The 16268-nt window shown below is 36.3% G+C and overlaps 2 protein-coding genes across 3 annotated transcripts in view; both read left to right on the forward strand.

Annotated features, from left to right (window-relative positions):
• Window positions 1-3605, forward strand: part of LOC21405623 (DNA (cytosine-5)-methyltransferase CMT3) — a 22594-nt gene extending 18989 nt beyond the window's left edge. For both annotated transcript variants that reach the window (XM_024174792.1, XM_024174793.1), the window contains exon 23: window positions 3068-3605. In XM_024174792.1, the coding sequence (XP_024030560.1) occupies window positions 3068-3239 (172 nt within the window). In that variant the 3' untranslated portion in view covers window positions 3240-3605. The remainder of the gene's footprint in view (window positions 1-3067) is intronic.
• Window positions 3606-6402: 2797 nt separating this feature from the next.
• On the forward strand, window positions 6403-16252 carry LOC21405624 (uncharacterized GTP-binding protein YjiA). Its single transcript, XM_024174809.1, has 10 exons — window positions 6403-6638; window positions 6810-6875; window positions 7222-7402; window positions 8017-8213; window positions 8354-8404; window positions 9828-9919; window positions 10034-10098; window positions 10509-10597; window positions 15475-15579; window positions 15701-16252. Exons 1-10 carry the CDS (start codon window positions 6405-6407, stop codon window positions 15836-15838), a joined length of 1218 nt encoding a protein of 405 aa, XP_024030577.1. The 5' UTR covers window positions 6403-6404; the 3' UTR covers window positions 15839-16252.
• Window positions 16253-16268: the final 16 nt, after the last annotated feature.

A 16268-nucleotide genomic window follows, 5' to 3' on the forward strand; every position in this document is an offset into this window, starting at 1 on the left:
TGGAGCACGCCCCCCCCCCCCCCCCGACCGGCTGTACACGAGTATGTCGTCAAAAAAAACCAGAACAAATTTGCGAAGGAAGGCTCGCAACACGTCATTCATCAATGAATGGAAAGTGGCCGGTGCGTTAGTAAGTCCGAAATGCATAATGAGGAACTCGTAATGCTCGTCGTGGGTACGGAACGCTGTCTTCGGAACATCCTTCGGCCTTACGCGTATTTGATGATAACCAGACTTGAGGTCGATCTTGGAGAATATCGTAGCACCGTGGAGCTCATCAAGTAGTTCATCAATTACCGGAATCGGAAACCGGTCCGGCACCGTTTCTTTATTCAATGCGCGATAGTCCACGTAGAACCGCCAGCTCCCATCTTTTTTTTAACCAACAAAACCGGGCTAGAATAAGGACTAACACTATCCTGAATTATGCCGGCTGCCAACATTTCCCCCACCAATTTCTCAATCTCGGCTTTTTGTACCTGGGGATAACGGTAAGGCCTTACACGGATCGGAGAAGTTCCAGCCTTTAGCACTATCGCATGGTCTTTTGCTCTCTTTGGCGGCAGACTAGTCGGCATTTCAAAGATCTCTGCATGTCTCTGCAACACCCTCTGCAGCTCTTCCGGCACCCCGCGCCCTTCCTCTTGCGAGCTCATTCCCACGTTATTCAGTTCTACCCAAAGTCCTTGTCCCTCATGCTTGAGAGCTCTCATGAGTGCTTTGAGAGTGACCGAAACCTTGTTCAGACCAGGGTCCCCTCTCAACACAACCGACCGACCATCCAAATTGAATTTCATAAGTAAAGTCTTCCAATTCACTGTCATCACGCCTAGAGTCTCTAACCATTGGATTCCCAAGATCAAATCCGAGCTCCCTAGTTCCAAGGGTAAAAAATCTTCTATAACCTTAATTCCCTGCATCGAAACAAGCACTCCTCGACATATTCCCTCCCCCTTGACCGACAAACCTGTTCCCATGACCACACCATACCCCCCGGTCCAATCCAACGACAACCCCAATCTCTTAACCAGGTCGTATGAAATGAAATTGTGGGTTGCCCCACTATCTATCAAAACAATTACCTCACACCCTCCAACCTTGGAGCTTCATGGTCTTCGGTGCCGTGAGACCCACCACTGAATTGAGGGAAAGCTCCACCAGCTCTTCATCCACAGCCGCGTTCTCGCTTTCCTCCAAGCATTCCTCCCGTTCCTCCTCCTCCCGAACAATCAACACCTGTAATTCTCGGTTTGGGCAACGGTGGCCCACAGAGTACTTTCCATCACACCGGTAGCACAACCCTTTTTCCCGTTTCACCCGAATCTCAGCGTCGGTCAGTCGCCTGTACTGTGCTGTCGCTCCCCTCGCCCCTGTTTCCTTCTCTGCGAGAGTGTTTGACCTACCCATAGATGTATTCGAAGCTCCCAACCCCAGCCCAGTTGGCCCACGTGAACTGTTGGCTATATTTCTACCCCCCAACCCGCCATGCACGTATTGGGCCCTTGGGCCGCAAACTTGTAGGTTACGGTCTTCCACCCGTTGAGCGAGCTCCATGATTCAGCCCAACCCCACAGGCCTCATCATCTTGGTTTCTGCTCGGATCTCAGGCCGCAGTCCGTTCACAAAGGTACTCTCCAGCACCTGTTCTAAAATCTCCGTTAACGGAGCCGCCAGAATCTCGAATTGTTTACGGAACTCACGAACTGTCGTTTCCTGTCGCAACGACAGAAATTTCTCGCAGAAACTCCCCTCTTGCGTCGATCGGAATCGCTCGAGCAACATCTTCAGATCTGACTAGTCCCTCACCGCACGTCGACGGTCCTCCCATTGGAACCAGGCCAACGCCTCTCCCTCAAAACTCACCACCGACACCTCTAACTTTTCATTTTCAGTCAGCCTGTTTAAGGCAAAATACCTCTCAGCTCGGTAAATCCACCCATCGGGATTCTCACCGTCGAACGTCGGCATCTCCAACCGGCGCGTGCGAAACTCCGCTCGTGTCCACCATCCCTCTTGCCTTCATACATTGGTGTCGACTGATCCGCTGGCTCCTGCTCCACCGTCGTCCGTTGCTTCATCAATTCATCGAATCTTGTGAGCAAAAATTCCATTCCCTGATCGAGCCTCGAAATTTTCTTCAAATCCTCTCGTACAAGCTCAAATTCCCTCTGGAAATCTTCCCTCACCCCTTCAGCCTAGTCCTTGTCACGATCGTCGGTTCGCTTCGTTATTTCCCGGAACGGTTGCTCTGATACCAAATGATAAGATCGAGACCAGATTCCACACAAATCACACGTTGGAAGGGAAAGAAAACTCAATATTGGAATTAATGGCAACAACGGCCGATATGGGGGTGTTTGAGTGACCCCTTGCACTCCAAGTCTCTCTTACAGAATTCACTCAACAATCTAAAAAGTCCCTCTCTCTCGCCCCTCCCTTCCTTTTTATTTCCCCTGAACTACCCAACGCCTATTCTTCAGGATCTCGGCACAGACCCCGAAGTCTAACTAACTAACTAGTCATACCCCCTTCCCGCTCAATTTCCAGCTCAGCTCCTTCCTTCTTCTGAGATTCTAGCTCGGCTCCTTCCTTCTGAGAATCCATTCCATTACATGAGAATTCCATGTTGTTCCCCTGCACTTGCTGGATCCTTCCCTTGGATACGCCATCGAGCATACGTAAAACGGATGGGTGGCTTATTACACATCTCTGGCATATTATCATATAGAAACCTAGAGCGCCATCTCAACTAAATATAGAATCATGCATACTAGACGAAGAATCTGAGAAAAGAATCATGATAAATCATATATAGCATACCCATTAGTTGGTTCTGATACCACTTGTTGAAAAAATATGAAAAAGTTCATAGAAATGCAGCGAAATGGATTTCAAAATTTATTTCCCAAAACTTTCTTACTCAGTACTCTGGAAAATCAAATTGTTGCAGAACTCTATATGCAGTCCAATGAGCATAGACAATATTTTAATGCTGTATCCTCTCCTTAAATAACATGGAATCAACGCTTGAACTCATTTGTGGGGTTGTCTGTTGTTCTTTGTGCAGGCATCGTCAGGTCGGAAATGCGGTACCTGTTAATGTTGCACGAGCCTTAGGATATGCCTTGGGTTTGGCTGCTCGAAAGCTCAGTAGCAATGAACCACTTTTGACTCTTCCTAATGAGTTCTCTCTTTCCAATTTTTCTCAATTAGCTAACAATAATGTATCACAGGAATGACAGTATTAGGCTGTCAAGTCCGATTGTCTTTGCCTATCCGGGGCTGGTGTCTGTCATATTTTTCCCGAATGCAATTCTGCAGCGCACAATTTGGTACACTTAGGTCTTAAACGTCGACAGCGAACTAAATTTGGTCAGAGGAAATACACCACCCTCGATCAATCATGAATGATCATGTGCTTCTGATTCTGCACAATGAACAATTGATGCAGCCCATATTGGGAAGTCACATTCTAAAATTTTAGAGAACTGCTACGGAAGAAAATTCAAATTCTACTTTTAGAGGCTTTGAATTATTTGAATTAGCAATTTCACAATTAGGGATGTTTTCAAGAAAAAACATTATTTGATTTTATAGCTTAATTGTTGAATCAAGAAGTTTTCTAATTTTATTTTCCTTTGATTTTAATTTTTGCAATTTTTTAATTTCTGATTTTTGTTTGTAGTTTCCTGTTCTTATCTGGGACAATTTTGCCTATAAATAAGTTGGTCCATAATTTCGAATGGTATGATTTTTATGAATTAGTTTAAGAGTTCTCTTCTTATTTCAATTCTGGGGATAGGTATTTTCCTGTGAATCTTTAGGTTAGTAGATGCTCAATCAAATATCAATGGATTTAAGAAAAGTTCTTTTTAAATTTTTTTTTTTTTTTTTCCCGTGTGGTGTGGTGACTTCTTCATGCACTTTTGTTCTGTATTAACATCCTCTTCCCATTTCAAATAAAATGAATAATTGAACGAATAATAGCTCGTTTTGATTAGTCACATATGTTGGAACAACTTATTTGTGAGTTACGTAAATGGCTGTTTTTTGACTACTTTTTTCATTAAATGGCCGGAATTTTTTTTATATAAGTAAAATGACCTTTTTTCAATAATAAATTAATGATTGATCGACAGTTAATCTGATCAATTAATTATTATAATTTATTAATAGTTTATTATTAATAAATATGTAATTGTTGATTGAAATTGATTAATGATTAATTGATTTTGGCTAATTATAGATTAATATTTTGATTAATAATAAAAAATACCGAGTTAATTAGTGATAAATTTAAATTAAGCAACAATTGATGGTTAATAATTTAGTGATTGATTGCTAGTTAACTAGTAATTAATTACTAATTATTAGTGATTAACTACTGGTTAATTAGTGATTGACTATTTAGTTAATAAAAAAATACCATTTTATTAATTTTACAAAATTTCGGTATTTTTTTTAAAATCCTTGAAAATGGCTATTTACCTCTATATTCCTTTATTTATTTGTTTGTTTTTATTTTTCTTTTTTTGCTGAAAAAGAGTTCGAAAAAGGGGCGATTAACATTAACAGACTCTCTCGGTATTATTAGAGGGGCATTCTAAATGTTGATATGAATATTCGTTGAAGATCCTTATCGGGCCATAGAAGCGCATCAACCCAATCTAAATGCGCTAATGGTGATGATCGGTGGAGGTGAGGTCTCAGGCACTTTAAAGCGTGTACAAGGTTTGGTAAGCACAAACGGCACACCTCTAGAGGGCAATCTAGTACTCTAACTAACAGAGACCTACTTATAGGTAGTCCATTTTAGGTCGTCACACTCATACATACACGCGCACGTGCGTGTACATATCATAAATAATATATATATATATATATATATATGGGTGTAATTTTAATAGTTATTTTAATTATAAGATATTAATGTGATGATTGTAATAAATTAAGTAGTTGATAAAAAAATTATGTTAATGAGATTTGATTCGTATCACATCTTATCATTAAATTTCTATATCTAATGGAATCACTGATAGAAATTTATCTATTGAAAACTTGTCTATATAGAAACACTATAATGAGGAGCCTTTCTCATTTTATGGAGCAATTGTTTTTGTCTATCAGATAGGTCTCATACAATAAAAAAAAATAGCAAGCTCATTGTTAGTTAAGTGCACATACGCTTATTAGAAACTTAAATAAAACAAAAATAAAAGAAAAAAAATGAATAGAAATCTTCTGTTACGCTGGCGTGAAAGGAGAGGATTATTTACGACCTACAATCTTAAAATAGTCAGATCTCAATAGGACGCCCTAAATCGTAGTCACAATTGTGATTGGGTGGCATCCCATGTTGGTTTGCAACCTTGAGCAGACAAAGGTTGCAATTTCGTCACTGGCCATTGCATATTGAGCGAGGCATGGGTTGTGATTATGTTGTGACCTAGTTCGACACACCATGGTCACAACCAAAAGAGGCGGAGGGGTGGTGACCCGTTCCCCATGGGTTGTGATCCGGCCTTTCAACTGTCAATCACGACGGCATCTTCATAAAGATTTGTTGGCAGAGTTGCTAGTTTTTTTTTTTTTTTTTTTTTTTTTTTTTTTTTTTTTTTTTTTGTTCTTAGATTTAAAAAAAAGATTGTTATTTAATTGTGATTGTGCCTATTCTTGTGATTAAAAACATGATGCATATTTAATCGAGTATGCATGAACTCAGGCCCCGTTTACTTCACTGATTCGAGTTTAAAATTCGAGTTGAGATGTGACTTTATGTTAGAGCTTTTTACTGTAACAAAAAAGTTAGATGTGATTATTTGTGAGAGCTTTTTACTGTAGAAAAACTCAAATTCTAAACTCGAATCAGCGAAATGAACGAGACCTCAATTCATTTGAGTTAGTTTGTCCTAATAATACGTGGTAATGTGGTATCAAGTATTCGTCAACTCGGTTCATTAGAACATATAACTTTTGGCGATAACTTTTCAAAATTGACGATTGAGTCCTTAAGCTTTTTTTAAGCTGATTAATCCATGATTTATGTTCCGTTTGCCAAAACTTCTATTTTACTTTAGTCAGTATTTGTAAAAGCTATAATTTTTCAGTAAATATTTAAAATAAAGAGTTTAATGATTTAAAATAAATTTTTAAAAAATGAATTTTAAATTTTTTAATAAGTAATAAAATTGTTAGAATTAAGGACTGTTCATTTCACAATTCGAGTTTTTAATTTTAAATTTTTACAGTAAAAAAAATTTAAAAAATATCATATTTAATTTTTTTATTATATTTTTTTTCATAAAAAATAGACATAAATTAAAAATAATTTTAATCTCATAATTCTAATCACACATGGCTATTTATAACGTTTTGATTAAACTCTAGTCGGCGAAACTGAAACTATGGCTCTGCGGTTCCTAATCTCAAGAGCATCTTCACCCAGAAATCTCCACCGGCATCTTCTCCACGATTATCCGACGATATTTCAATTCCTCAGAACCCTCCACTCTTTTTCCACTAATTCCCAGAATCCCCATCTCCCGTATTTCAGACGAATGCTCTCTTCCTCTAGCAACATTTCTCTCGATGACCGTGTCCCCGCCACCATCATCACCGGCTTCCTCGGTTCTGGAAAGGTGTTTTTTATTTTTTTTTATTTTTTATTTTATTTTAAATTTTATAACTCCCTTGTTGTGTTTTTGAAGTGGGTTTTGTTTTGTTTTTGTTTATATTAGGTATGGCTGATTTATTTATTTATTTTTTGAGATTTGAGAATATCATGTGATGATTTTGTTCTTGTAATGCAGACAACTCTGTTGAATCATATTCTAACTTCTCAGCATGGAAAGAGGATTGCGGTCATTGAAAATGAGGTACTAGAACATTTTTTTTAAATGCATTAACAAGTTATTGTTGTAGTTACATCAAAATTTTTTTGTGCTTAAAATTTGATGAGCTGATGGTTATTATAAATGGAATCAAAAGGGAGTTCCTTGTTTGAAGTAATGGATGAACATTCATGAGAGTAACCTTTCAAAAAGGCTATGACTCTGAAATCAAATTTAAATGCTTCAATCTCATAAAATTGAATGAAAGCTGTACCTTTTAGGCGTTCTCGGATAAGCCGGAATATAATTATTTATTCTTATTGAGCTGTGCATTTTTTTTTTTTTAATCTTTGCTAGGTTATTTTAGTAATGCACTACATTCCCTATGCAGTTTGGCGAGGTGGATATTGATGGGTCCTTGGTTGCTAGTCATTCCTCTGCAAGTGAAGAAATTGTCATGGTTAACAATGGTTGCCTGTGCTGTACTGTGCGGGGAGATCTAGTTAAAATGCTGTTGGAGTTGGTTAAGAAAAAGCGGGACAAGTTTGATCATATTGTTATTGAAACAACAGGTATATTTTTGCAGTTAGTCTTACTGCGTTTGAATTTTCTATATTTTGGTCTATTTAGTTGTATAGAAACAACAAAAATTTTAAGAAATTTCCTGGGTGGTCTTATATAGGCCCCGTTCATTTCACCGATTCGAGTTTTGTTACAGTAAAAAGCTATCAGAAACAGTCACATCTAATTTTTTTACTACAGTAAAAAACTCTCACATAAAGTCACATCTCAACTCGAATTAAAAACTCGAATCAGTGAACTAAACGGGCCCATAGTCTCGAGTTTCAGTTTCTACTTATCAGTTTTCTGTTATGCTCTGTTTTGATCTTTCAAGTTCTGTATTTTTAGTTGGATATCTTATTCTCTGTGTGTTTTGTATCTTAGAAGTTTCGATTCACAGAACTTCTTGTGGTTTCCTATCTATGAGGGTGGAAAAGAAGCTGATAATTGATATATCTATATTTACCTTTCTTGTCTCGGCAGGGTTTGCCATTGATTTTGTGGAATGTTTTGGTTTTTACACTTGTAAACAATAGGATAACGCTAGCTTTACATTTTCAGTTCCAAACTTGTTCATCAATTTACTTTGGAGCTTGATTATGATGATGAAATTTTCTTTTTGTAGGGCTTGCTAAGCCCGCTCCTATTATAGAAACGTTTTGTACTGATGAATTAGTCTCGCGATATGTGAAACTGGATGGAGTTGTCACTTTAGTTGATTCCAAGCACGCAATGCAACACCTGAAGGAACTAAAACCAAGATTTGTGGTTACCGAGGCAGTGGAACAAATTGCTTACGCTGACCGTATTATTTTAAACAAGGTAGAACTTTTATTTAACAGGTTATACTATTTTCATATTCTTACTAGTTGTGTTTTTGTTCCATTGAACTTCACCTATCTTGTCTATTATTTCCAAAATTGAAGGCTATACAGAGATGAATCTATCAACTGTTTTGGCAGATAGATTTGGTATCCGAGGATCAGTTGGAGACATTGACCAAGAGAATCAAGGTATGACTCTGTTTTAGACATGACTAGCTCCTTATAGGCGTTTAGTTAAAGCATTAATAGAGGTGGGATATAGACATATAGTGAGATGAGACGAGAACCTATAATAAAGATGGTAGGGGAAACTTGGGTTTGTGATCCTTTCTAGATTCGCAAGCTAACTCTCCCTTTTTTTATATAGGATAATACACGATTTTGATGATTCAGAATGACTTTCCTACATCAAATTGATTGGGGAACTTTGCTTTACTTGGTTTGATGGGGGTGCTAAAATAGTTCAACTTTTCACACGACTATAACTAGCAATGTGGGAAACGTTTTTCTAAGTAAGGAACTTAGAATGATGTTAAGGAGAAAAACCAAGTACAAGGGAGAAAGGGAAACTTAGTTTAACCTATCTAAGAAAACAGTTGACCATGGAGTCAATACACGGCATATGATCTCAAGTTGCTCTGGGACAAGATGAACAAACTTAATAGGTAACTCTTGGTTAGTAATCTTGTGGCCTTCAAGTTAAAAAATAAGAAAGTTCTGTGCAAAAGTGAAAGGGTAGTCCCTCCCGGGAACTTACTCTTGGTTTCTTGCTTATTTTAGCACTAAACACCTAGAACCTTTTGTAGGCTTTATGTCATTGCCTCCCAGTAAGATCATCTCCAATGCAAATGCTAACACTAATTTTATATTTAGCATAAAAAAGTATGATATGGTATATTATTTTCAATTAATGCTCTAATGCATAATGCTATTTGAAATGTTAAATTTACTTTTTCCCGTAATTATTAAGCTGTGAAAGTTGTAAAAATAAACTTTTATTTTAAAAAAAATTAGAAACTTCAAAAGTTGTAATGATCACATGAAAAAATAAACATTTTAACCAATAGCAATTAAATGCCAAATTTCCTATATGCTATACTTGGTGGGAAATTTGTTACAAAGTAAAGCACATGAGAAATTTAGCACAACAAATAACATTCAATTGGAGAGTGTTTTTAACACTTAAATGTAATTTGCAATTAGCACATCAATTATAGCATTGTATTAGAGATGCTCTAAGCTACTTTATTCTCTTTATCATCAAGGGTCTTATGAACTGTGCTAAACAATCAGTACATGACCTGGGCATAATCATGCAGAGCTCATAAAATAATTAATTTAAGTAGGGCCACTTTTCCTATACTCTAATTTAGTCCTTTTTAACCAAAGATTAGTTAAGTGCACTGTGCACTTAGTTATGATTAAATTGTATTGTACTAATCTTATCATTCATGAATTTTTGTTATGCCAAGTTTATCAGGACACTTCGAGAAATATGATGTTGATGAACCTAGAGGTGGACTCAATATGACATGTTTTGATCTTTTGGCATCTATTCAACTCTTTTGCGTAGATTTCATAATTAGCGAACTTGTAAAATTATTGATGCCAGAAAATCAATGGGATGGCACAAATGAAGCTGGCTAAGTTTGGATCTGTTGACATGGACTTCGTTTTGGGTGTGGGAGGTTATGATCTCGATAGGTTGGCTAATCTGTCTTGTGTCTCGATCCTGCATATTGTAATTTCTGTAGTACTTTGTTTCCGTTTCCTTCATTGTAGAAATGATCTGAACATGTTAAATGCATGAATTGGCAGGGTTGATTCTGAAGTTCAGGTAGATAGTTCCTGTTCAACAACCCATCATCATGAAACTGAAAAAGGTGTTCTTTTCTTTCTGTTTCTTCCTCTTTATTATTTTCTGTGTTTGTGTTCTCCTTTCCAGTTGGCCCATCTATTTGGCTTATTAATAGTTTTGCTTCAAAATATTAACAAGGAGGACGAGATTTGTGTAAGAGTGTATTTTTGTATAAATTTCCTCATGTATGTGTCATCTTGGATATATTGATGGAAGAAAAATTGAATCTATTCCTTGGGACTTCTCGTCTTGACAAGTACAAAATCAACAACTTGGACATTCATACGTGCGTATGAATCTTCTACTAATGAGATCTAGATGTCTATTGTTTAGTTTTTAAATCTCGTTAGAGGGGGAAAAACCCACGGTAGAAAAACTAAATTGATTCATGTTTGGGTTGTCAACTTATCCTCTGATCCACTTATTTCATTGCAGAATGCCACAATCATCATCACGATCACATACATGATTCTGCCGTATCTAGTGTGAGTATTGTTTCTGAAGGAACTCTTGATCTTGATGAGGTAAGTATATATTTTTTCCACTTTATATATCTTGCTTCTGTAAATTTGTTACGTTGCAAGTCAATGGGAATGTAATATTGCCACTAAGGGCATCTCCAAGGGTACTCACTAAAATTTAGGTAAATGTTAGTTAAAATAGTTAGAGCATCTCCAATGCAATGCTATAATTAATGTGTCAATTGCAAATTTAATATTTGAGTGCAAAAAACACTCTCCAATGCAATGCTATTTGTTGTGCCAAATTTCTCATATGCTATATTTTGTGGCAAATTTCCAACCAAGTATAGCATATGCGAAATTTGGCATTTGATTACTGTGAGTTTTTGAGAAAGGAATTTCTATAATTCTCATTGATGATTATGACTAATTGTACAGCCTTAAATAATAAGGGAGGAAGGACTCTTCTCTCGAAAAACAAGCAACCAAACAAGGAAAAATACAAAACAGGGAATCGGTGAATAAAACCAATATCCCTCTTATTCTAGGAAACAAATAAATCTAATTATAACTAATTTTTAGGAATCGGGTAACAGCTAATTCCTAGAAATCAAACATTAAATCGTAGATTTTCACACTCCCCCTCAAGCCTGGTTGTAGATGTTGATTAAACCAAGCTTGGAAATAAGATCCTTGAAGGTCTTCCTTTGAACAACTTTTTGTTAGGATGTCTGCAACCTGTTGATTGGTTGGAATGTACAAGAGAGATATCATTTCTGCTTCTATCTTCTCTTTGATAAAGTGTCTATCAATCTCCACGTGTTTGGTCCTATCATGATGTATTGGGTTCTTTGCTATGCTGATTGTAGACTGATTATCACAGAAAGCTTTCATAGGTTCCGAGACTGGAAATCTTAGTTCACAAAGCATCCTTTTCAACCATATTCCCTCACAGATGTCAAGTGTAAGAGCTCTGAACTCTGTTTCTGTACTGCTTAGAGAAACCACTGATTGTTTCTTACTTCTCTAAGTGATTAGATTTCCCCAAACATATGTACAATAACCTGAAATAGATCGTTTGTTAGTTACAGACCCAGCCCAATCTACATCAGTGAAGATCTCAACTTCTTTCTTTGCTGTCCTTTTGAAGAACAATCCTTGACCCGGTGTCATCTTTAAGTACTTTAGGGGTTGTTCTTTTGCATTTTTGAGTTAGGGTGACTTGAGTGATGATCTTGAGTTGAGTTTGAGTTATAACTTGAGTTGAAGTTGTAACTTGAGTTTGTGTTTGGATGTGCACATTTGAGTTATGATTTGAATTGAGAATTTTTTTGAGTTTGTGCTTGTGTGGGTCAAAACTTAAATTTGTATTTAGATAGTATTTTAATAAAAACTCAATGGTGATGAAAAATTTTAATAGGGTATATGAGTGAGGTTTATTCGTCTTTTCGTTGTGAATGCATAGAAAAAAATTATCTCAATCAGAATTAAAACGAAAAAGTTATGACATTTTTAAGAATAAAAAAATACTGTTCATTAACTGGAGTTTGAGTTTATGAACTCGAGTTTAGCCCCAAACTCGAATTCAAATTCAAATTTTACAAAAGAACATGAACTCGAATAAAGTTGTAACTCGAGTTTAAACTTTTTCTGAGTTTTGTTGTAAAAGAACAACCCTTTATAGTCTTGTATGCAGCTTCCATGTGCTCTTTTGTTGGATTGTTCATGAATTGACTAACCACACTTATAGCAAAGTTGATATTTGGTCGGGTATGAGAGAGATAAATGAGTTTCCTAACCAATCTTTGGTATCTCCCTTTGTCAACTGGAGTGCTGTCAATCTTACTTCCCAGTTTTGAGTTGGGGTCCATAGGAGTGTCTGCTGGCTTACATCCGAGCATCAATGTCTCTTTCAAGAGGTCCAACACATACTTCCGTTGTGAAATTAAAATGCCTCTTTTCGATCGAGCGACTTCCATGCCAAGGAAGTACTTGAGACTGCCTAAGTCCTTGATCTCAAATTCTTTAGCCAAGAAACTCTTGAGCCTAAGTATCTCTTCATCATAATCTCCGGTTAGGATGATATCATCAACATACACAATTAGTATTGCCCTTTTACCTAATGATGAATGCTTGACAAACATAGTGTGATCTGCCTGACATTGATCATACCCAAACTTCTTAACTGCCCTAGTGAACCTGTCAAACCAAGCACGCAGTGACTGCTTCAGTCCATACAAAGACTTCTTGAGTTTGCAAACCTTGTTCATCGTGGCTGGGGTAGTAAACCCAGGGGGGATCTCCATGTAGACTTCTTCCTCTATATCTCCATTAAGGAATGCATATTTCACATCCAACTGGTATAGGGGCCAATCTAGGTTTGAGGCAAGTGAGAGTAACACTCAGACTGTATTGAGTTTAGCTACAGGGGAAAAAGTCTCTTGATAATCTATCCCATAAGATTGAGTAAAACCCTTAGCTACTAAACCTTGCCTTAAATCTGTTAACACTGCCATCTGCATTATGTTTGACTGTGAATATCCACTTGCAACCAACCGGATGTTTCCCTGATGGTAACTCTGATAACACCCAAGTCTCGTTCTTTTCCAGAGCCCGAATCTCTTCCAAAACAGTTGCCTTCCACTCAGGTACATTTAGAGCTTCATGTATGGAACTCGGAACCTACATTTTATTAAGGGTGCCAACGAAATGCACGGTAACTAGGTGACAACCCTCCATATGATACAAAAGTGTAGATGGGATGATTTGTGCACGACCTAATGCCTTTTCTTATGGCAATAGATCTGTCATCAATAGATGAGTTGCTAGGGGCAGGATGAGAACTTGAGTTACTTGGTGAATTTTGAGGTTCAAGAGTCGGGTTGGATTCATGACTTTGATCATGTGGCTGCATTTCTTTTCCTTCTTGAGTCTTGTTCCTCCTAGAGTAGAGCCTTAAATAATAAGGGAGGAAGGACTCTTCTCCCGAAAAACAAGCAACCAAAAAAGGAAAAATACAAAACATAAAATCGGTGAATAAAACCAATATCCCTCTTATTCTAAGAAATAAATAAATCTAATTATAACTAATTCCTAGGAATCGGGTAACAGCTAATTCTTAGAAATCAGACATTAAATCATAGATTTCCACAATTATTATTGGTTGAAATGTTTACATTTTCTATGTAATCAATGCAACTTTTGCATTTTCTAATTATTTTAAAAATAAAAATTTACTTTTACAACTTCTAAAACTTAATAATTATGGGAAAAAATAGATTTAACATTTCAAATAGCATTATGCATCGGAGCAAAAATGAAAATAACATACCATATGATAGTTTTTGATGCTAAATATACAATTAGCATTAACATTTGCATTGGAGATGGTCTTAGAAAGCAATTTTAGCTAGTAATTTTTAGGTGAGCCACTCTAACCATACTTCTTATTTTAACTAAATATAGGCTATTTTAATATTTATTTAATTTAGAATATAAATAACTTTATTGGATTTAAAAAAGAACGATTGCATTTTATTATTTGAAAGAATAAAATAATAGAAAAAATGAACTGACTAGCCTTTTCTTGCTAGTTATATTTGGCTGGTGTGAAATGCATTCTTCAAAATAGCTAACCATTTGACTAATGATTGGAGTAGAGAAAAGCCAAAAAGAAGTTAAATAGTTAGTCATGTTGGCGTAAAACATAAAATGATTAGAATGGTTGGAGATGCTCTTAAGGCATCTAACCGTTTTGCCGATATTATATATCCAGTAACTCCTGTTGAGTAGTGCTTGGTGGCTTGTTTTTTTCTTTTTTCTTTTTTTTCCTTAAACTTGATTTAATATGCATTAGACTCCTTTGTTATACATTATGTTGATCGCATATTCAGATATATGTAAGCTGAATATGTAACATTCTATTTATATCTTTGTGTTTCTTTGTGAAAGTTTTCGAAAATGTGCAAAATGAGGCTCCTCCACAAATGACCTCTTTTCTCACCTACATTCGCTTTGAAGTATCCTTTCATGCTGCTTGGTGTATCTAGGGCTGGTAATTTGGGTAGCAACACGACGACACGATTTGAAACCCACACGAAATTAGCGGGTTTGGGTTTACTATAAATAGGTTTGGGTCATAACCGGGTTGACACGATTAATAAATGGGTTGAGTTAGGGTTGACCTCATAACACGATGTGATACGAATTGACATGATTAACTGTATGTGTCATTTGCAATCTAATGATATGTGATATAACATAAAAGTTTATATGACAAATTAAATACAAATAATGTGAATTTTAATAATTGTTGGTAAAATTCATTTATTTTTCTTAAAGGAAAAAATAAATTGACCAATAAACATGTTAAACCTGTCATGACCGTGTTAAATAAATCATTATTATATTAGTTATTTATTTAAGATATTAATTTAAACGGGTTATACGGTTAACATGATTAATAAATAGATCGTGTTTGGGTTGACATTTTTGACACGTTTAATAAACATGTTGTGTTTGAGTTGATGTTTTCTGACACGATTAATAAACGGGTTGACACGAACATGGTCCACTAACCCGAATTGCCACCCCTAGATGTATCAATATGCTTTGTATACTTGTCATGCATAAACTTCTAGGTGCACCATAAATTGATGTCATTTTGCAACTGATAGAAAATGCATTATCTAAAAAATATTTGTCACTTAAGAATAGACAGAAAAAATTTGCTTAAAGCTATGTTCTCAGAACTCTAAAAAGTCATCACTCTATTATTTCTTTCCTTTGCAAAATGTAATTGCCGCCCTTTCCGTCTCTCCAATAGCCACTAGCGTTAGCACCCAAGAAAAGGTCTAGTGTCATATTAGCGTCTTGTTTAATCTTCTCAATATAATTATAGAACGAAAGTAAATATTATTGCCTCGTTCTGAATGAACCAGGTTGATGATTGGCTTGAAAGAGTGATTGAAGAAAAAGGAGAGGACTTGTACAGAATGAAGGGTGTCTTGTCTGTAGAAGGATCGGATCAACGTTATGTTTTTCAGGTTTACATTTTTCATGCTTTTATAGTGTCACATTTCTTGTTTTGTATAGAATCTAAATCTAATCAACCTTTTTCCTTAATTTTGTTAATCCTCTTTTTTGCATATTTTTTTTCTTCTTTAGGGAGTACATTCCATGCTAGACGGTTGCCCGGGCAGTACGTGGGGACCGGATGAAAAGAGGGTAAACAAGCTTGTGTTCATAGGAAGGAATTTGGATGCAAATGCTTTGAGAAAAGGTTTCAAAGGTTGTCTGCTGTGATGAGAAGTTGACATGCATGATGCATCCAATGCAATGTTTCTCAACTAGTTAGCTTCTATACCACGTGTTAGCATATCCAATGTTGAATTTGGGTATTCAAAATATTGGTCATGTCTTGTATTGAAACCATCAATAGACAAGATTGTTCATTGAATAATACAAATAGCTGTTACTGTTCCCTTACTGTTGGGTCTAGTGGCACCGGGGGCGGGGTGGGGCCTTTAGGGGGAGGTTGCTGGTTTAATCTCTCCTTGTGAAAAAAAAAAAAAAAAACCTGCTCCGAAGGAGATTGGCATTCAGTTACATAGATGGCTTTGGCTAAGAGTAGGGTGAGAATCAAGATTTGTAATTGGGAGTTCGTGTACGAACAATTGTTTAAAATATTTTATTTACTCATTTGGGAGCAAAAGCTCGTCACATGATCTTTATG

The sequence above is a fragment of the Morus notabilis genome, unplaced genomic scaffold, assembly GCF_000414095.1.
Source record: "Morus notabilis unplaced genomic scaffold, ASM41409v2 Scaffold15, whole genome shotgun sequence".
Lineage (NCBI taxonomy): Eukaryota > Viridiplantae > Streptophyta > Magnoliopsida > Rosales > Moraceae > Morus > Morus notabilis.

Coding starts and splice junctions, on each gene's coding strand:
- LOC21405624 (XM_024174809.1), top strand. CDS start 6,405: ATGGCTCTGCGGTTCCTAATCTCAAGAGCATCTTCACCCAGAAATCTC. Junction 8,214..8,353: donor ACCGTATTATTTTAAACAAG/GTAGAACTTTTA, acceptor CTGTTTTGGCAG/ATAGATTTGGTATCCGAGGA. Junction 10,099..10,508: donor TCATCATGAAACTGAAAAAG/GTGTTCTTTTCT, acceptor ATTTCATTGCAG/AATGCCACAATCATCATCAC.